General features: G+C 44.7%; 1 protein-coding gene across 7 annotated transcripts in view; it reads left to right on the forward strand.

Annotated features, from left to right (window-relative positions):
* HPCA (hippocalcin) overlaps positions 1-22,359 on the forward strand; it is a 301,157-nt gene that overhangs the window by 244,369 nt on the left and 34,429 nt on the right. For all 7 annotated transcript variants that reach the window (XM_078680749.1, XM_078680745.1, XM_078680747.1 and 4 more), the window contains 2 exons: positions 3,985-4,386; positions 19,122-19,227. In XM_078680749.1, coding sequence (XP_078536875.1) covers positions 4,009-4,386; positions 19,122-19,227 — 484 coding nt within the window. In that variant the 5' untranslated portion in view covers positions 3,985-4,008. The remainder of the gene's footprint in view (positions 1-3,984; positions 4,387-19,121; positions 19,228-22,359) is intronic.

The following is a 22,359-nucleotide window of genomic DNA, read 5'->3' on the forward strand; positions in this document are numbered from 1 at the left end:
GCCATTCTCACAGGCAATATTTAGCGAATAGGAGGCCCTTGGGGGATTAAAGATGGGAAAAGGGGTCATCTTTGTGATGTCATTCAGACCCAAGGGGTGGTTAATGATACCTCTCCTGTTACCAGGGACTTTGCATGCGGTCCTTGAAACACAGAAAAGTGATGGGTAGAATGCTTGAATTAATGTCCACCATTTATAATTACGCAGCACTGCATACCAGGTTATTCTTTTTTGCCTACTGTGCTACTCCAAGCAGAGATCAGTCATGCGACCAGACTTGGTTCAGTAGAATCAGTCCAGCTGTAATTATTTGACCAAGCCTCTAATCAGGAACACAGCAGTCCAAAAACAGTTACTACGACTTTGCTGTGCACACATGCACACATCCACCACCCTCTGCACAGTGTGGCGCCAACTGAGAGGTATCAGTGTCTAACCTTGGCTTGGTCTATGGTATCTATTCTCTAGCACTGCCCTTGCTACCCTGGTGTCATGTGTAATTAAGGCAATTGCAGGAACAGAACAAACTGGAGGCTGATGAGTAGCAAAGGGGGCTACAGAGGGGTTTTCCTTGTGATGGCACTGAAGATAAAAGGTACAGTGACGTCACTTGCTGTATCTCTGGCATTTAGGTGAATCTACTTTGGCTAATCAACCTCTCTGCCGCACAGGGGTTTTCCTTGTGATGGCACTGAAGGTGTGTGTGTGTGTGGCTCTGTGTGTGTGGCTCTGTGTGTGTGTGTGTGTGTGGCTCTGTGTGTGTGTGTGTGTGTGTGTGTGGCTCTGTGTGTGTGTGTGTGTGTGTGTGTGTGGCTCTGTGTGGGTTGCTCTGTCTGTCTGTGTGTGTGTGTGTGGCTCTTTGTGTGTAGGTGGCTCTGTGTGGGTGGCTCTGTGTGGGTGGCTCTGTGTGTATGTAGGTGGCTCTATGTGAATGACTGTGTAGGTGGCTCTGTATGTGTGTAGCTTTGTGTGGGTGGCTCTGTGTGGGTGCAAATGCAATAGGTCTGGCATTTGCGAGCGATTAGGCTATTGGCGTTGTAAATGACAATGCCATTTATATATGTTTTAAAAACAAAAACATAAATAAAAATAATGTCATGAGCAATGCCAATAGCTCTAACTTTAACAATGCCAAGACCTTTGCATTGTAAATACTGTTTAGGTTGTGTGTGTGGCTCTGTCTGTGTGGCTCTGTGTGTGTGTGTGTGTGGCTCTGTCTGTGTGTGTGTGTGGCTCTGTCTGTGTGTGTGTGTGTGTGGCTCTGTGTGTGTGTGTGTGTGTGTGTGTGTGTGAGTGTGGGGCTATGTGGCTCTGTGTGTGTGTGTGGCTCTGTGTGTGTGTGGCTGTGCGTGTGTGTGGCTCTGTGTGTGTGTGTGGCTCTGTGTGTGTGTGTGGCTCTGTGTGTGTGTGTGGCTCTGTGTGTGTGTGTGTGTGGCTCTGTGTGTGTGTGGCTCTGTGTGTGTGTGTGTGTGTGGCTCTGTGTGTGTGTGTGGCTCTGTGTGTGTGTGACTCTGTCTGTGTATGTGGCTCTGTGTGTGTGTGGCTCTGTGTATGTGGCTCTGTGTGTGTGTGTGTCTCTGTGTGTGTGTGTCTTGCTGTGTGTGTGTGTGTGTGTGTGTGTGTGGCTCTGTGTGTGTTTGGCTCTGTGTGGGTGCAAATGCAATAGGTCTCGCATTTGCGAGCGATTTAAGCTATTGGCATTGTAAATGACAATGCCATTTATTTCTATGTTTTAAAGACAAAAACATAAAAATAATGTCATGAGCAATGCCAATAGCTCTAACTTTAACAATGCCGAGACCATTGCATTGTAAATGCTTGTGTAATGACGCAGGCGAGATAAGACTGCAGGAAAAGCTTCATGTGGTGGCCCTTTTGGTTTCGATGCATCGGTCTTAAGTTCCAGTTGTTTTATCTGAAACAGTCAGTGACGGTCACATCGGCCCTCAGTACGAGGTATGTTGTGCGGTGATTCCCGGGGACCGGGAGCCATGATTCCGGCTGGTACCCCCACAACACATTCCAGCAATCATGCTATTTGTCTGCAGAATGGGGAATAACCGCTTACAACAGGAGATGCCAAGTGCATTACTATACAGTTCGCTCTGAGGGGAAAGTGGCCGCGGGGACGAGGAAAGGGGTGGTGGTGGGGAGGGGGGGGAGTGGAGGGGGTGGGGGTGCTGGAGTGTCTTGGAGGCTTCTGCCTGCTTCCCACCTCGGCCCGTGCAGCTTCAGGGGTCTGAGAGTGACTTGGCTGCTGCAGCAAAGTCTGGTCTGGTGTTACTGTGCATGGGAATATCGGGGCCGGAACTTGCGGCACCGATCATTCCAGGTCTGGAGAGACTTTGAACACCGAATTACAAAATTGCTCGGAGTTCTCGTTCTGGGTGAAATACCCGCACTCGTAATGAGGACCAGTGTAGCTAAAGTGCGCATCCAACAGCATCACTGTCTGCCTATCACGCCCTCTGTCTTTGTGTGACCACCCACAGTACTCTTTCTGTTCACCTCCCCCTTCCTCTTCCCCTCCCCCCGTGACTTCCTAGTTTCATCTTCTCCCGCCCCCTTCTCTAAACCCTCAGTCGGCTTCTTTGAACATCTTTCTCCTCAAAGTAGCATTTTCTTCGTCTTAAATTTACCTCCTTGCTCCTGGCTTCCTGAACTTGCCCAGCCCCATCGGGCGCCCAAGTGACTTCATTCCACTACAGCCCCCTGGCACCCCCATACCATTGGTGCTTTAACCTTGCGGAGGCCTCCTGCCCCTGGTTACCCTGGTTACCTACTCTTCCCTAGCCCCTCCCTCGCACAGTGGGTCCTGCGTCCCTTGGGATCCTCTTAGTGACCTCACTCCTGCGCGCCTGGTTTGCTTCGGGCCTCCAGTATCACCCTCTGCATTTTTGGCTCTGATACCAGTCCATGACTTTTGATCTCATCCCTTGGTGCCCTCTATGTCCCCAAGTGACTTCATTGCCCCCAGTAACGTGTGAACCAGGTGCCTGCCGTATTAACCCCTTGTGGTCTCTGCATCCCTGGTGACTTGTGTGTGCCTGGTGACCTCCATACATGCGCAGAATGCCAGCTTTCTAGCTTCTCTAGTTATTCCGTAATCTCCCAAATCCTGCTAAACTCATTGTCTTTGACCCAATCATCCCTGGTGACCTCCTTATTCCCAGGTGTCTTCTTTAGCCGTTGGCCACTTGCGCTGTTTTCCCTCTGTCCCTTGCTATATGTAACACCTTTCCTTTCTCGGTTACAGACCGTTCCTCCCTTTATTCCCCTTGGTTTTTACCAGCTTCTTATCCCTTACCCACTGATGCTCCTTATTCCGGCCAATGACTTGCCCATCACCCCTGTTGACCTAAGGTGTTCATTATGGCCCAGATCACCCCCTGCACGATGACCTATGGTGACATTTACTGTTGATCCATGCCTCCCCTGGTCACTTCCTTGGCCTATTGATCTCTGAGATTCTCTTTTCTTTGGCACTAGTTATCACCGTTCCCCTCCGCCTTGGTCATCTATATTCTTGTTCCCTCTGGCCCTGGTCACTTACAATTAATTCGCTGTAGGCAATATCTGCTCACCTCTTACTGAGCCATGCCAACTGTGTCCGTGTCCCTAGTCACTTTTTGAACTCTGATCCTGTTTCCTCTGTTTCTTACTGCTGCTTTGTCCACACAGCTATGGTGACCTTTTCTCCCTCACTGACCATTGTTTGAAGATCACTTCCTCCTGGCATCCCCTACCTCCGCCATGGTGACTTCCTCTGGTTGTTTCCAGCTTGGAGCTCCCCTCTGGTCGCCTTCCTTCTCCTGGTCCCTGCTGTGGTCCCCATCTCTGCTCCCCCTTGATGCTCTCCTTTCCCTCTCATGCTTCACAGCTTGGGACCAGCTCCCCCCTGGTCGCCCTCCTTCTCCTGGTCCCTGCTGTGGTCCCCATCTCTGCTCCCCTTTAATGCTCTCCTTTCCCTCTCATCCTTCACAGCTTGGGACCAGCTCCTTCCTCATCATGGGCAAGCAGAACAGCAAGCTGCGGCCGGAGATGCTGCAGGACCTGCGCGAGAACACGGAGTTCTCGGATCATGAGCTGCAGGAGTGGTACAAGGGCTTCCTCAAAGACTGTCCCTCTGGCATCCTCAACGTGGAGGAGTTCAAGAAGATCTACGCCAACTTTTTCCCTTACGGCGACGCCTCAAAGTTCGCAGAGCACGTCTTCCGCACCTTCGACACCAATGGTGATGGGACCATAGACTTCCGGGAGTTCATCATTGCACTGAGCGTCACCTCGCGGGGCAAGCTCGAGCAGAAGCTCCAGTGGGCCTTCAGTATGTACGACCTGGACGGCAATGGGTACATCAGCCGGGACGAGATGCTGGAGATTGTGCAGGTAAGTCTGTCCGGAGCAGCTGTGGGATGTGTGTAAGGCATTATACGGTGGGGCTCCTGGCAGGGAACTGAACCTCGCATGATGTACCTCCATGTAACAGAGCCTGGAGTACTGGGTCTAGGTTAATAAATGAGCCAGAGATAGGAAGGACCAGGCAGGTCACCAAACTTCAGCTTGAAGCTTCATCCCAAATTTAAATTCGATTTTATTACCAACAGATGGCAACATTGACATGAGAAAAACACTTTTTACAGCCTCACAGATTGCACGCAGCAATTACTGTACAAATCTAACCCCCTGGACCTGGTTTTAGTTGAAACAAATATACATGGAACAAGTATTGACAAAGTCAATAGGTATGGTGTGGTCAGTGCTGATATGTTTTTCAATGTTATGAAAACGTTATTTTTGGGGAGCGGCTGGGCCCTCGCCTATGCAGGAACAATTGGCTAAACACCTAATATTTTTTCGTCTCAGAAAGGACACGTTTTCATAGTAGTTGCTGGCACTAAAGGTAACTACTTTATGTATGGATGTGTTCAGCAGAATGCTGTCACTTACAGCGAAGTTAACCACTGGCTGAAGGGGGCTGACCCATTGACCCATACAGTATGCTGTAGTTGGCAAAATAAAAATGCAAATGACACAACATACCAGTGAATGGAGAGGGCTATCGGAGAGCCCTAATAAGCAAGTGTGTATGCATACAATTTCAATACAATCAAAAGGTTTTGTCTGACGCCATAACTAAAAAGGCCAAGGCATAAACCATATACGTAAATTGGCGGAGTAAAATATGCTATGTATTACTATCCTACTGAGAGGAGAGGGCTACCATGACTCTCTCTCATTAGTTATGGATCCTCCCACACTCAACAATGGAAATAAAAAGCATAATACAGGGATTTAAAAAACACACACACACACACATACACTTTGGGCTTGAGTCAGTGCTAGAAAGCCTAAAAACTCTGTGGAAATTCATTTTGTGGAAACTAAATCACCAAGTAGTACAACTAAAGAGCATACGACATTTGCTGGTGTGCTATTAATCTTTGTTAGGCCTCTTTAGATCCTTGCCTCCGATGATTGTCTCCATAACTATTGCCTCAGAAGTGGGGAGATCAGCTCACAGATAATCACTCATAAAGAGTCTCTTCACTCTTGATTCTGCACTCAGACGAAAATTGTGCACGCAAACTCAATGTTGCTCTACACAAAAAAGTATGTGGCGAGAAAGTGCGTTGTTACTTGTAATTGGGGCCTTTTGTGATCACAGGAAACATTTGATGTTGAAAGAAGATTTATTGATGTATATCCATAACGACTCCCAGAGTCAACCTCTCCGCTCCACAGCCAAGCTTCTCTGCTGGACTCCACAGACCTGATTCCAACAGAAGAACCTTGTTGCTAGGCGCTGATCCAAACCAAAACATGTAATGAAAACCTAACCGGGCCTTGTTCCAGTGCTTCATTTGAACCGGTGGTTTCCAGGTGCTTGGCACCGGCACTTATTTGTCAACACCTGGGCTGGTAACAGTCTGCCACATGGTGGCGCTGTCTGACTAATTTAAAGATGCGCACTACAACAGTTGTTTATTAATTCATTGTACATTAAAATTTACCATTGACTCCTGCTCCAGCCATTCTTATACCCTTAGGGGACTGGAATAGGCTGAATTGTTGCACCTGTAGGAGTGTGATGATTAGTAATTGTGTTGGTACTGCCATTGGCAGCGCAGGGAGGGGCAATATGTGGTGCAAGCTGCGTTGGCCTCCTGACGAGGGCCCTGGCACTTATTTAGTTATTTTTCCACCACACTGGAAAAGTATAAATCCAGCAAAGGATATATGCGTAAAATGTGACCTCTTCCGGAATAGTCAGCTTCATGGTATTCTAATGCCCTCTCCTGGCCAATTATAGGAAATGCATGTAGCTCTTGCAGAATGCATACGCTCTTGCAGAATGTATACAAAAAAAGTTCAAAAAGTTTATTATGTTTTGGCTCTCAAAGAGGGCCACATAAAATAAACACACCATTATACAATAAAAATAATTGAAGAATAACTACATACTACAGAAGAATAAACACTACATTATCAGAAAGCAAAGCAATAATCATCATCTCCATGTACATCATTAATAAATATTTAAGAACCCTTTAAAAAATTTAAAAATTCTACAACAAAACATTTCATTTGGAGGGCAGTAAAGTGCTTGGAAGAACATTTTTGCATTTACAATTCCCAATTGTAAACAAATTGGTTTTAACCATTTTTGGCGCAAAAGGCGCAATGCGGGACAAACAAACAAGACGTGATTGCGATCCTGTATAGCAAAATTACAAAGATTACATGATGGAGATCCCCCATACCATTTTGCTAAAAGTAAGTTGAGTGGAAGCAAATCATGTCGTAGAAGGTACCATAATCTACGGACTCCATGGGGAATATTCCAAATCAGGTATTGTTGGGTCTGCCTTGGCATATATGTCTTTAGAAGTAATTCCCTATCTTTCAGACTTGGTTGGGCAAGAATATCCAGCTTATAACAGAGTTCCCAAGATATACATTTTAGTTTAGATTTTAATTCTATGGGTGAGAGTAAAAATAATGTACTCTCATCCAGCTCTAACAGAGCTACTGCTTTCCTAAAGCTTTTTACTAATAACGAGAACTCGTTAAAATTGCCCAATAGTTCTTTTTTAATAACTTCACGTAGGGTACCAGATTTACCTCTGGCCAAGCAGGCTACCCATCTTACGAGAGCAACCAGCCCCTGTACCCAACAACTTCGGAGTCCAAATTCCAACCTACATGAAGATATTGAACAAGCATTATTAAAAGATGAAATTTTCCGCAATACCTTTCCTTCCATTTTTTGCAAAAATCCCCAATGTTTCAATTCTACTAATTCCATTCCGTATAGTAGAGTGGCGGGAACCTTTGCTCTAAATATATCCAGAAAGAGAGGAAAATGTCTCTTCCCGGTAGCATTATATAGCGAACATAACCCTGTGCCATGGGCCATTGCTTTACGAGAGTTATGTTCGATGTGGGGGTTCTCACTAAGATTTGCTGATATTATTTTACCTAAAAAGGTGTAGGTTTTAACCACCTCGAGTTTTTGTCCACCAATAAACCAATTATAACTTCCTGACCTACATTTTTTTCTTACCGAAAATGCACATGATTTTACTTTTCGATGTATTAATTTTCATATGATGTGCTACAGCGAATTGGCTCAGTGCATGTAGACGATTAGATAAACCCTTCGGGGTCAAGTCTAACACATGTATGTCGTCTGCATACATGAGGATCGATATTGCAGACCCTCCAATTATCGGGGCTAATCCCACACAAGCTGTGATTGAGCTTGGTAGGGCGGCCGTATATAAAGAAAACAATATGGGCGCCAAAATGCACCCTTGTTTGAGCCCATTCTGGGAGGGGATAGATTGAGTAAGACCCCTTTCTCAACCTTGTAACACCATACACCATGTATTCGAATGCAGAGACCTAACCAAATCAAGTAGGTATCCTGGCATACCCAATACCGCCAGCTTTCTCCACAGCGTTTGACGGTCCACTTTGTCAAACGCCGTGGAGAAATCTATAAAAGCGGCGTATATGCCGCCACCACGGACACGTACATATTTGTCAGTAATCACCTGCAATAATGTCAGGTTGTCAAGCGTTCCATGCTCTTCACGGAAACCTGTTTGTTCCATAGGTAAGATCTTATTAGATTCTGCCCATTCCATGATTAACATTAAAAGACATTTAGCGAAAATTTTCCCAATTGCGTCTAATAAAGCTATTAGACGATAATTAGATGGGATCTCCCGGTCACCCTTTTTAAATATCGGAATTAATACACTTCCCCTCCAAGATTCGGGGACAGTTCTAGATAAAAAGCATGCTTGAAATATTGGAAGAAGGATCCTACTCCAAGTGGTGGCATCCTGCTTAATTATTGACATGGGGAGTTCATCAGGCCCCATAGCTCCGGAAGAGCGCATGCTCATTATCACGGTAGCTATGGATTTGTCAGTAGGGAGTATTAGTTTTTGCTCACTATTAGGGGCGAGATTACATATGTCCCCCATTGGACCATTAGAAGCATATAGTGTAGTCACAAATAGAGTCCAAACATCTTCCGGGATTGCTATTGGAGTGGGATTTATTGTTGAACCACATCCTTTCCTTATTATGGACCAGAATTCTCTTGATTTATTATAAGTTGATGCCTCTCTTAATTTAATCCAGAGAGCATCTTCTTTTTCTCTTTTTAGCTTGGATCTCAATCTAACTCTTCTTCGTTTTAGTAGCGTTAACTGGCGCTCATTTTCCCCTGATCTATTAAGATATTGTTTCCTTATTAGTTTATTTATCTCCCTATTCAGTAATAGTAATGAACTAGGAGAAAACTGTGGTCTCCTAGGATTTCCCATTTTCTTGGCTATCCCAGTAACTTTTTTAATTAAGTTTACAAGTTGTAAGAATTCTGTACCCTTCCACTGGTCAAGTTCGAGTAAGGTTTGGGCAAGGAGATTTTGCACATCCATCATATTAATGGATCCCCAAAAACATCTACCGGACTTACGATCAATGGTGAGATCTTTATTCCTTAGGGACCAGGAATTCGCATCAGGGGGGCTTAATGAGACGGTTATATTAATCATTTTATGATCACTCATGGGAGAGTGAGAGATCACCATATCTTCAATAAGAGGGAACGTATCATAGTCCGTAATTGCATAATCCAAAATGGACTCTCCCCTAAATGAACCATGTGTATAATTAGCAGGAGTATCAGAGGGCATCCTGCCATTTATGATAAGCCCCTCCAAGAGACTAAGTTCCTCCAGGAGGATCTTACCTCTTTTATTAGTTTTTGTTCTAGGAGGCCAGAGTGCTTGGGGGATATTATATGCTTCTTCCTTAAATTTATTTCTAAACATGTCTAAAGTGAGGTTGGAGAGTTTGCTATTTAGATCGCCTACCAACAGTATATAGGGGGGTGTTCGACCTCCAATAGTTGTTGAACATAGGAAAACATTCGCTTTAAAACTGAATTAAAAGTTTCTTCGGGGGGAATATATGCATTTAAAATAACAAACGAGGACCGGGTACCCATTGTGGCTAGATTACTAATAGTTATGGATTGAAAAAGGTTACTAGAGTCTATGTAGTGGGAGAATTGCCATTGTAAAGAATTCGATAGTAGACAGGCAATTCCACCTTTAGCATGGCCTTTTTTAGAAGGTTGCGCAGGAGCCTCCAGGACAAAATAATCTTTCCCTGTATAAGGGAGATTTTTGCACCATGTCTCCTGGAGACATAATACATCTGCATTTAAAGAACATAATAAGTCAAATTTCTCTGGGCAATTATTCAAACCAGCGGCGTTCCAGGAGACAATTTTTAAATGAATGTTAAAGATGTTGGAATAGTCGTGGGTTTTTCGTAATATTGGTTGATAAAACCCCTGGTAACCAATTCCACATCTGATTGTCTTCAGTTAGAGGAATATCAATGTTGTCAGGTATTGGAAGAACCTGAGATACCATTCGTTTGCCTCTAGAGACCCAGATTTTTAGGTCCTTGTTACAGGTTGGGTATTCATCCTGTATAAAAGCAGGTTTTATAGTGCTATCTCTAGAGGAAATACGAAAAGCATTATTATCATAAGGTAACACGTCAATTCCTCTACGTTGGAAAAATTCCGCCTGTTGAAGAACAAGATTAGTAATTATTTTGGAGTAAAATGTTACCCTAGTTCGTTGCCCATTCACTGATCTTATTGGTAAAACCAAATCAATGTCATTAGATAAAATTAATTTTAAGCTTTCAATATCTTTAAAGCAGTTAAGCAGCCAAGATCTGTTCATTTTTAGATCTTGATCAAACAACGGAAAAAAGTCCAATGTCAACGTGTCCACAGATAACATAGTGCTTTTTACAGGCTGAATATTTGAACTTCTAGCTATATCAGGGTGAGGCCGGAAAATAGGCGCAGTTGGATTTAATACATTTGCCACTAACAGAGAATTTCCTGGATCATCAACCATCACTGCTAGGGGTTCAGGCGCATTTATCACAGGACATGGAATTACCTCATTTAAGACCCCAACAGAGGTGCCCACCAATACATTATTAGCAGTATCCTCCACTACCTCTTTGACAGAGATATCCGACTGAGAATTATTCCCATTTTCTCTAACGTCAGGGACTTCGGATATTATGTGTTTTTGAAAGATAATTTGCCTTGGCCTTTTTTTTTTTTATATTTGCGAAGCAACTTCCTATTTTTCCCTTTTGATTTTGCTTTTGTAATTTTATTTCCTGTCAACAATCCTTCTGGGCCCTTTTTTTCATAAGTAAAGATAGGAAAAAGGTCATTACCGACCATTTGTACTGTCTCTACCAAACTATCTTCCTTGACAATAGGTATTAGATCTTTTCTCTGGTCAAAGGAAGATAAAATAGGGCTCTCAAGAGGCTTATGGATGTCAGCCTTTATAGACATTTTCAACGGTGTATTACCCTCCAGAGGATTAATACCATCTTCAACTTTTTGAGTATCAAGATTAATAGGAGAAATAGATACATTCGCAACTTTTTACATAATTAGTTAAATCTGTTTAATTGACGACATAACTTTCTCCCAATTTTTATGTAAAAAAGCTAAATATGGTGAGCAAGCTAACTGATGTAATGGGCCTTGAAGGTATTTACTCTAATAAATATAAACAGACTGATATTAAGCAGTGCTTTGCAGTTTCTCATTATATTATAAATAGTTGGTATGCTAAACCACGGAATTGAGGCAAACAATTGAAGTGTTTGTACAAAAAAACCAAAAATATATTGTAAGTGAGGTGGTCAACTCTTCGATGGAGGTTTGTAGTTTATACATCGTCCAAGAAATTTCGACATAAAGTGTTCTCTTTAACTTATATTTCCACACATGAACATACTTGACATTTCGTACATTCTAAACGCGATTGTCAGAATGTCATTGGTTTTGAGATATTGCTATGAAATGTCTGAAAGAGCTTCTGGCATGGTTCTGAGGTGCCATATAGCACCCCAAATGTACACTTTAGCCGAGCGCTGGGCTAAACTTTATATATTCACTAACCATCATTTTGTAAACTAATGTATAGTCTCGCCCCATAATATACATAGTAGCGATCAGTGTCCCTGTCAGGGGTTGCACCCCATATAGCATGTGTCTGACTCCCTCTACGTGTACAGTTTATGGCAACTGATCTGCGTTTATGCAAGTATCTATATGCTATCTGTCTGTCTTATCAAGCCAAAAAGAAACCGGGCACTATCGGATCAAAGCAATCAACGAGAGATTGGGGGTGTAGCAGGGCTCTGAGAGCAGGGGTGCACTACTATGGTTGCAGGTCTAACCTGCTGTGCTACAGTTCGTTTGTACCCCCTGCTGCTTTTTAGTTTGCATGCCTCTACTGTCAGTCCTTAGTTTGCATGTTGAATTTTTAATTGGTGGCAGTTTCTAAGTTTGTACCTCTTGCTGGTCCTTAGCATGGGATCACCCCCACTGGCCTTCAAATTATGCTCTGGATGGATACTTTTAACTGCAGATTCCTCACCTTTGAATACTCGCAGTTGCCAGACTGGATACAGACATATGTTTTTTTAAGAGCAGTACTCCTGCACGCCTGCGGTGGTGTTGTGCAGCTTCACGTTGGCTCCACTCCGCCCCAGATGTGATGTGCTGAGCCACATGTAAGTGTCACCCCTGCACACTGATGTCAGTTCCTTTCTTTCCATGCCTTCGGACACGGAGCTGGAGCTTCGCTCCCATTTTTGTCAATTTTCTGACGACTTCTAAAAAGATTTCCCAGGGTGCTAAGGAACAATTTCCCCACCAAAAACAATAGGTTTTAAGTAATGCCATGACTGCAGGAAGCAGAGGTCCCCAGACCCGCACAAGGTGTGTCGTTGGTGTCTGGTTATAGGACTTGATTCCAAGTTGTGTGATCAGTGTACCCTCATACGCCCAAAGGCTATCCAAGCCCGGGAGGCAAAGTTGGATGCCTCTGCACATAAGATATTGCAGCCTTCTTGTAGGCGTAACTCCTGGTCGTGAATCCAGACTCTGTCCCAGTCCTGATCAGTGGCTGCTCTTCCGCTAAGGTGGAGGAGCATCGCCCCACTGCGTTGAAGCAGTGGAAGAAAGGAAAAATGAGTTGATTATAACATAATGTTCTTAACATTTTATTTTATCCTGCCGTGGCAGCTTTGTGTGACTGGAGGGGGCTGCTTTTCTCACAGAGCAGGGCTGGGGAGGAGTAGTAGCACCCTCCTAAGTGCACAATGACTGTTGTGATTGGTCAGGGGAGCCTGGGTGCCTGCTTCCTGTTCCATTCCCGACACGAGGAGAGACGATGGAGAGATGTGGCGGTAAAGTACGTTTTGTTTCTTTTTTTATAATACCCTTACCCCTCCCCCCCCTTTATCCCATGACCCGCCACCCCTGATCCGTGCCGGCAGCTCCTGGTCCTGATGGCCTTTCAACTTCATGCTCATAGTCCCCTGGTAAGTTAAAGTCCAATTCCAAATGAAAACATAAGAAAGTGAAGCTGGACTCGACCCCCATGCTGCTACTCTGACTCCAAAGGCTAGGTGTGATGGCGCCACAATGTCAGTCGAATTCCTATAAGATTCATGGTCATGGAAGCCATTACTCAGTTGGTCCTAATGTAACACGATTGTCCTGAGCCATCATTGTTTCTGCAGCAATTCAAGGCTGTTAGAGAGGCCATGCTTTACATTTTCAGTGATCCTTCTGCTTCCTCTGGCATGCCTTCAGCCCCCAAAGGAACAGCAGAGGGCTCTAGTCGGGTTGCCATTGGTGAATCTCTCTGTGGCACCATATATCCCCTTGGCACCAGTTACTGTACCCTCTCCTATTTAAGTGGGAGTAGGGCACGGACGCGCGCAGCGGCGCCCTCACTGGAGGGCTATACTGCTGGTGTTCGCTATTGGACTTGATTATTGCACCTATCTTAGTAACGGCAGCATTAAGGGACACAACTGTTTTTAACTTCTTCTTCTTGCCTATTTGCACATTATTTTAATATTTAGTTAATGTTAATATAAAATGGGGTTTTGTAGAGCGCTCAGCTACTCAAACAGAGTGTCCCGGCGCTGTCAAACCCAAAGAGGCACAGAACGAAAGACGCAGATGGAATTACTGGCAAAACAGCCAGGTCTTGAGCTCTTTTCTAAATGACAGTAAATTGTCCATCTTCCTTAGTGACACTGGTAAGGCATTCCAGGCCTTAGGTGCCAGATGTTTAAAGGAGCGACCTCCGGATCGAGCACGTCGGATAGCCGGGGTCGTAACCAGCGCCAATGAAGCCGAGCGTAGGGCTCTGGCAGGATGGTGAAAGCCAATTCCGTTTCTCAGATAACGAGCACCCTTACCATGCAAAGCTTTGAACGCGAGAGTAAGGGTTTTAAAAACAATACGCTTTCGAGTGGGCAACCAGTGAAGGGATTTCAGGAGCCCCGTGGCGTGGGATCTCCTGCCGAGACCGAATATTGCCCGCGCCGCAGAGTTCTGCACCACCTGCAGGCGGGACAGAAGATAGTCAGGGAGGCCGAGATAGAGCACGTTCGCGTAATCCAATCTGGATCCTATTAGGGCTAGAACAATCGTCCTCCTATGAGAAATAGAGAGAAGTGGAAAACATTTCTTCAACATTTTGAGCAAGCCAAAACATTGCCCAACCAAGCCCAAAATCTGAGGTTTGGAGGTGAGCCCATTATCCATCTTCACTCCCAGATTTTTTACAACTGAAGTGTTCGTGGCCGGAGGAAACATATCTGCCGGCCACCATGATTTCCAGCCAGGGTCCGGAAGACAGCCAAAAAAAAGGACTTCCGATTTATCGGAGTTACACTTCAATTGGTTTAGTTGGAACCAAGCAAAGATGGTATCCAGGCAGTTCTTAATCCTTTCTCCATTAAAATCTATGTTCTTTCCACAGGTGAAGAGGAGCTGTGTGTCATCGGCACGAGAGACAATCTAAGCACCACAAGACTCCGTCAGCGCCGCCAATGGCGGACATATAGATATTAAAAAAGAGTGGGGCTCAGAATAGATCCCCGGGGAACTCCCACCTCCAAAGGCGGAACCGCGGCTGAGTACAGAGGGGCCCAGACTGTATGTTGGCGGTCCAAAAGAAAGGACTCTAACCATCTGAACACCGTCCCCTCCACCCCAATCTCCGAGAGTTTTGCTAGGAGACGGTTGTGGGGGGCGGTATCAAACGCCGCCGAGAGGTCTAACATCACCAGCAGTGCCTTTCCCCCACCGTCAAGAACCTCCTTGATGGCCTCTGATACTTCCAACAGTGCCGTTTCAGTGCTCATATTGGCCCTGAATCCCGACTGAGTCTGGTGAAGGACACCATGAGTCTCGACAAAGTCCGAGAGAACAGCTTGAACATGCTTTTCCACGACCTTGGCCAAGACTGGGAGCAGGGAGATGGGTCGGTAATTAGCATGGCTCTTCGGGTCAAGAGTCGTTTTTTTTCAATAGAGGTAAACTCAGTGCCTGTTTCCATGCCTGCGGCACCACCCCCACCTCAAGTGAGCGATTTAAAATAGAATTAATGATGGGGTTAATGGCCTGCGCAATTTTGGCTAAGAACTTAGCGGGACAGGGGTCCAATGGGGAACCAGATTTCATTTTAGATACGAAATCCGGCGAAGTCTTAGGATCGATGGACGGAAACTCAGACAGCATGGGTCTATCCACTCCAGTTGGAAAAGAGAAAGGGGCGACATTATTGACCTCCCCAGGAGCAGCCGGCATAAACGAGGTCTGAATGTTACGAATTTTATTGACGAAAAAGCGGGCTAATTCAGAGACCCATGGCTCCGAAAAGGAGCACTTGGTTGTCATCGAGGCCGGAGAATTAAATTCCTTCACGATCGTGAAGATTTCTTTGCTAGTATTAGTTGCCTCATCAATCCTTCTGGCAAAGTAAGCCTTCTTTTCCAGGTAGATTTCTTTATGATAGGCCTTAACACACTGTCTGTAAGCTACTTTGAAAGGCTTTTCATAATTCGATCGCCATGCTCTTTCAGCCTTCTTGCAATGCCTCCGACTGATGTTAAGTGCCGGCGTAAACCATGGCGCCGAGGCCCGTGATGAGTTCTTATGCACCGCTGGGGTGGTGTTAATTCATTGAGACATTGCACCAGCCATATTCGAAAGCACTCTAAATCATCCTCTAAGCTGCCCCTGAGTTCACACGGATGTGCCTTTAGGTGCTGTGTCACCATATCAAGCGATATCCGACCCAAAGCCTGCGGGGGTTGAGATTGCCCTACACTTTTTAATGTCTATATGACACCCCTGGCCAGAGTGATCAGAACCTTTGGATTTGATGTCCTGTCTTATGCAGACGACACACAGATCTTGGTCACTGTGGATTCAGATCCCAATTAGACAAGACAGCGCTTCAAAAACTGTATGGTTGAGGTTGATAAATGGATGAATACTAACCATTTACAGCTGAATGGCAGCAAAACGGAAATAATGCTCTTTGGTAAGGCAGCAGAACACTGGGCACATGACTGGTGGTCAACTAATCTGGGCAATTGTCCTATGCCCAAAGAATCAGTGCGGAACTTGGGTTTTTATTTGGACAATAAACTATGTATGAGAAACCAAATAAATCATATTGTAGGGACTTGTTTCGGACTCATGCGTAGCCTCAGAAAGGTTTTTAAGTGGATTCCAGCTGAGGCCCGGAAACCCTTAGTCCAGGGTCTTATCATAAATAGAATGGACTATGGGAACGCCCTTTTATTAGCCATCAATGAGCACCATCTGAATAGACTCCAGGTTCTCCAAAATACTGCAGCTCGGCTGGTGCTCAACCTTCCACGTAGATCCCCATCGGCCCTCTGCCTAAAGAGCCTTCATTGGCTCCCAGTAAAAAAACGAATTATGTTTAAAACACTATGCTTAATTCATAAACAGATGTACGGAAACGGCCCAAAATATTGGTCTCGTAAGTTAACATGGTACCAGCCCCAAAGAGAACTGCGATCTAGTTCAGAGTCTCTGCTAACTCCTCTCAGGGTACGCACATCCAGAAATGGAGGTCGTACATTCTCGTTTCTTGCCCCCTCCTCATGGAACAAAATGCCTCATGGCCTCCGCATTGTCCAGGAACACAGCTGTTTTCGTAAAAAGCTGAAGACATGGCTTTTTGCAAATTAAGATCTATCATTCCCCTGTCAGAGCCGTCTGCATGCACCATGAGACTCTTTGGACGTGAAATGCGCGCGATACAAATATCTCTGTCTTGACTTGACTGGGCTCCTGACGTCACCAGTACAGACTTTTACTGCGACCTGCGGTTCGGAGGGCAGCTAAGCCACTAGAATGACAGATGTTCTCTATTGACACTGGAACTAATGTTCTGACAGAAATTCTGCAGCATGGACCAGCAACATCTGAGCCCTTACTTCCTTTTAATGATGCCCACGTTGATACTTTGATGGCTACTTAATCAAAGCCATGTTCTTGCCTTCCTGTGAATTGGTAGGGGGCCAGAAGTCCTAGACCGATGCCTGGTGACCCTGATGCTTTCACCAAGCATCCCACTCCAAATAGCCCTATTTTGAAGGTCTCAACTAGTAAATTAATTCAAACTCCTTTCCAACCATTCCAGCAGAGAGGGAATCTGAGAAGATTGATACTTTGGCAAGTGCATGTTTTCTTCTGCCAATCTGGTACTGCAGTCCATGAATACAGTTTGCCTGCTGGGCCACTACACACATGCTCGTTGGGACATGGCCATTGATATCTAGCAAACTGTATCAGATTTCCTTGGTAAGGTGGTTGGTGTCAGTCATTCGTAGGCATGTGTAGAGTCCATCCACTGGATTCTCTGGGGAAGTTCAGACTTCCCTAATGAACATGCCCTTTGATGGGTCCTCAACTCTGCGTTTGATTTGTGTGCCAAGTGGTAGATATCATTCTTGCTTCCAGGCTACCTTCCACAAAATGCATTTATGTTAGGAACTGGTATAAAGTTGTATCTTTGTGTGGTGTTCGTAACACTGACCACTACAGGTGAATCCTCTTGTTTGTCTCGTCTTTAGCCCTGCAAAGCTTTGAAGTGGGAACTATGAAAGACTATTTGTTGAACCTTTTGGAATTTCCAAGTTTTCCCGACTAACTATCCTCGTTAAAATCATCTGTTGTGATGAGATTTATTAAAGGTTTCACAAGCATGTTCCCTTGCAAAGCATTTGTGATGCCACAGTGGGCCCTTAGCTTGGTCTTGAAATTTCATATGCGTTTGCCCTTCAAGTCTGCGCATAACTTTTCGCTGTATCTCCAGACCTAGAAGACAGTTTTCACTTATTCGACAAGCTGACGTAATCGCAATGAGGAACTTCTGGCACTTTCAGTGCATCCCCACATGTACCACTTTCTTCCAAGACCGGTTGTTGCTGAGGACACCAGCAGACTTCCTACTGAAAGTTGTGACTCCCGTCCATGCAGGGCAATCCATCACTCTACCAGCTCCTTCTCACCTCTTGAAAGAGTAGGAGAGGCTCCAATGGTTGGAATCCAAAAGGGCTTAAGGCTTTTTACATTGACTGTACCACGACCTCTGAGTAGAGGAGAAGTTTTTTGTGGTGTTCTTGTAGAAAAGAAAGGGAAGAACGTGCAGAAGAGGACCTTGTAGAAGTGGATATTCCTTAACATTAACATCTGCTATGCAGTGTCCAAGAAGCAGCATCTGGACACTTAGAGAGCCCATTCCACAGCGGCTAAGGCTACTACTACCGCACAGGGACATGAAGGGCCTGTCCTTGACATCTGCCAGGCTATGACATGGCCGTCATTGCATACGTTCACAAGGCACTACTTCCTTGACAGCCAGGTTAGATGGAAAAAGCCACTCAGCCTCCCTAGTTCAGCAATACTTTTTGGTCTGAGCCCACTCAACAGACCCTCCACCTGGTAGGTATTGCTTTGGTATCTATTATAATCTGAGTAATCTATGGTTAGAAGTATCCTTCTAAAGAACAAGTTACTTTTGGTAGCACTCTGGTGAATACGTCATGTAACTGCAGATTCCTCACTGTCCTCCCACCTCCCAGTTCTGTGGATTGGTCTTTTAAACATCTGAACAGTTCCCAGGTTATATCCAGGACACTGTAATCAACAAGTGTTAGCTGAGAATAAGAAACTCGTGTCTGCACACGAGGGTGGAGCTTATAAGCCGTTCAGCTCCAGCACTGCCGGAGCAGTGTGGAGCTAATGCAGAGCTGCATGACACCACCACTGCTGGCACCAGGGAAGTATTCTAAGGTGAGGAATGTGTGGTTAGATAGAGTATCTCCTAGAAAGATGGATTCTGAATGTGAGTAAACGGTTAATCTCCTATTTATTTGAGTTTATAAAGCACTTTTATCCAAGGTTCCTATTTATTTAATTTGTAACTACCTCATGCCAGCTCTTTGTGCATTGGTGAGTCTTCACACATTACCTGGCGGGGCCTGATATCCTCAAGTTTTTAATGTAAGGAATTTGGTGTGCCGGTGTTCTGTATATCTTTACATTTGAGCAGTTTTCCTTTTGTGTGTGTTTTTAGGGCATTGTGTATTAATTTATGGTTGCTTTTACCCCTCCTCTTTACTCTTCTCTGTTTTAGGCCATTTACAAGATGGTGTCTTCTGTAATGAAGATGCCGGAAGATGAGTCCACTCCAGAAAAAAGAACAGAAAAGATCTTCCGCCAGATGGACACAAATAATGACGGTAGATTGAATACGGGGTGGCAAATGGGACTGGATGGTCAAGGGTGCAGGGTTGTTGAGGGGTGGGAAGTGGCCTTGTGCTGCAGGGTAGTTATTCCAGACCACAGTGGCGATGCTGTGTGTGCATGAGCCAGTTTTCCTTCATTATGTTCCAGGTATCTCCTATAATTTATTTTGGTTAAAGGATCAACTCTTTGTGAAAACTCGCACAAAATGTTGTGTTGCCTCCGTGAAGACCCTACGTACATCCAAATGGGGCCCTGCTTGCGTTGGCCCATTGGGGCGACATTGAGAGACCATTGTAGATTTTTTCTGGGGCTTCTCTTGCACTGCCCCCTCTGGGGCCCCTTTTATTCATGGTTTGTATAGCGCAGACCCTGTCATTAAAATGTCAGATAGCTATGCAAGTTAATTGAGCTCAGGGAAAGAGACAGACTGCATCCTTACTCCAGTCTTGCTACCTTACAACTTTTGGGTATTTGCTGGTTTTGTGTAGCTTCCCTTTTTAGTGTCCCCTCTGGGGCCCCTCCTTACATGGTCTCCTCTGGTATTATTCTTTACACTCCCCACTGGGGGAACTCACTTACACAACTCTGTCAGTCGATGCTTTCAGTAGTGCCCCACGTGGAAGTCTTGGGGAGAAATTAAAGTAATCCTGCTTACATCAATTCTTTTAGTAGTGAGAAATGTGTTTGCTGTCATTTAGCAAATCTTTGCCCCCAACTCCTTAGGTGACATAGACAGCTGCTTCTCTGTAACTGTCATTTTCCAGCATTTGCCTTCCATAGATTTGCATGTTGTCATAGCATATTCTCTAGCCAGACAGCTGCCCAGAAGTTAGTCAGAGAGAGTGAAGTGTCAGTGGGATTCAAGCAATGAAATGCTGCCAAAATCTACCTTTTGTCCTACTGTCCACCCCGTTTCAGACTTTATTTCGTTGAGTGCAAAGGCACTACATCTCTGAACAAAGCAGACACTGGTCACCCTTCTCAATGTCACAGCACAGGCCAATTACAGAACAATACCGTATGTATGCTGATGGGGTAAACTTCTAGGTGGGTCTACGGCTAATTAGAATTGAGATATAATCTTTTTAGTTGGCTGGGATCAGTTTTCTGGGAGGGTAAGGGAGCAGATGAAATGCATGATTGATAGATAGCTGGAGAGAATTTTCTTTAAAAGCAGAAAACAGTGATTTTATTATCTGGGACTTAATCCTGTCTAATATTTGGTTTTACAAACATCTTCTCACAAGCCACCACTTTAGGGGACGGGCACTGATTTCCAGTCAATGCAAAGCATGTGATCAAACGGAAAATGTTACTTACCTTTAACAGTTAGCTTTAGATTGTAGTGCTGTAGATTTACATACTCCATCCTACCTCTCTGGATGCAAGTTCAAGGTAAGATGTTTTAAATAATACACATATCACTGGTACAATACACCAGTACACATACACTGTTCTACTTCACAATACTCCAAGTACCTTCTCTACAAGGCGTTCACACTGATCGGCCAGATTGGGTGGTATGAGGTAGTTGAGGGGCACTTTGATCAGGCACCAATTGCGTCGGTTCAGATGCTTGATCTGGACAGGTGAGCGGGGTCTCTTCACTTGTGATAGCAGAAGCTTACGCACATTGAGGTAGGTGTTTAAAGTGCGATGAGTCCTGTGTGATGGACTTTCCTGAACAATGCGCTGTCACCATGTGCCCTTTGCATGCTACAACCCTTATAGAATCAACATCAAAAAGAGTGTTCATTTTTCACTTTTTTCTTTTTAATCAGCACCTTGTTCCCTTTTCTGGAAACTATTTCCTGGGTGCATTGGCACTGAGCAGCATATGTTTTCATTTTGCACTTTGGAGAAAACTCATCGGCATTCATCGATCGGTCTGATGTCCATTGTGGTAGCTTGGTTTTGATGGCACTCCCAAATAGTAATGTGACAGTATTCTGACCAGTTGTGGAGTGAGTAGTTGATTGATCAAGCATAAAGAGCTTGACACTTGGCTTTCTTGATATTGATTACCTCTATTGATGCTCGCGGAGGGTGCCTATGTATTGTTCAACAACACCATTGGCTTGGGGCCAGAGAAGTGCACTCTTTTGATGCTTGACAACAAGTCAGACCAAAAACTCCTTGATTTCTTTGCTTTTGAAAGATGGGCCATTTTTAGATTTGAGAAGAGCTTGGATGCCCCATGCTACAAAGATGTTCTCAAGCCACCAAATGACTCATGGGTTGTCGATGACAAGTCTTCCACCAACGGAAAATGCGAGTATTCATCAATGACTACCATGAGATGATATCCATTTTCTAGAGGCCCCAAAAAATCAACTGCAACTCTCTCCCCTGCATGCGCGGGAAGGTCAGACATTGTCAGTGGATACTGTGTCACCTTGAGGATGGGCCAGTTCAATGACTTACCGGTATGCCTCTTAGTATGATACCTTCTCGGTTGACGGATAGCTCGTCTTGTAAATTTTTGAATTTTTGAAATTCAACATCATCAGGATCAAACACTTTTCTTCCAAGATTGAGTTGTAATGAGCATGTCCCGATCTGCTTTTGTGGCAGCAATGATTTGTTCAATGGATGGAGCCGTTGTCGTGTTGGGCCTCACAATGAAGTTGAGATAATCTTCAACCGTTTTGGACGAACTGTAGCAATGAAGTGGTACTTGTAAAAAGTAGTTGGCCGGGTTTTGATTTTTCCCTGGCCTATGTACAATCACATAGTCATAATGTTTCAGTTGCGGCCCCCACCTCTTGATATGAGGGGGCATCTTAGCTTTTGGGTTTCCGAACATAGTGAGCAATGCCTGGTGGTCTGTGATGATAGTCAAACGTTTTCCATATAAAAACACATGAAAAGGTTTGCAGGTCCACATACCAGCCAGGCTCTCCTTCTCCAGCTGAGAGTAGGTATGTTCTGTTTCAGACGGGCTTCTGCTAGCATAGGCTACATTGTGTCTCATGCAAAAAGATCAATTGATGGACAGAATGCAGAGCAATGTCATACATTCACCCCAGTACAGAGATCTGGGCCTAAATCCATTTTGTTTTTGCTCCCCATGCCATTCTGGTTGAATCCTTTCATATGCAAATCAGTCTTAACCGTGCCCCTAA

Source organism: Lissotriton helveticus, chromosome 3_1 (assembly GCF_964261635.1).
Source record: "Lissotriton helveticus chromosome 3_1, aLisHel1.1, whole genome shotgun sequence".
Lineage (NCBI taxonomy): Eukaryota > Metazoa > Chordata > Amphibia > Caudata > Salamandridae > Lissotriton > Lissotriton helveticus.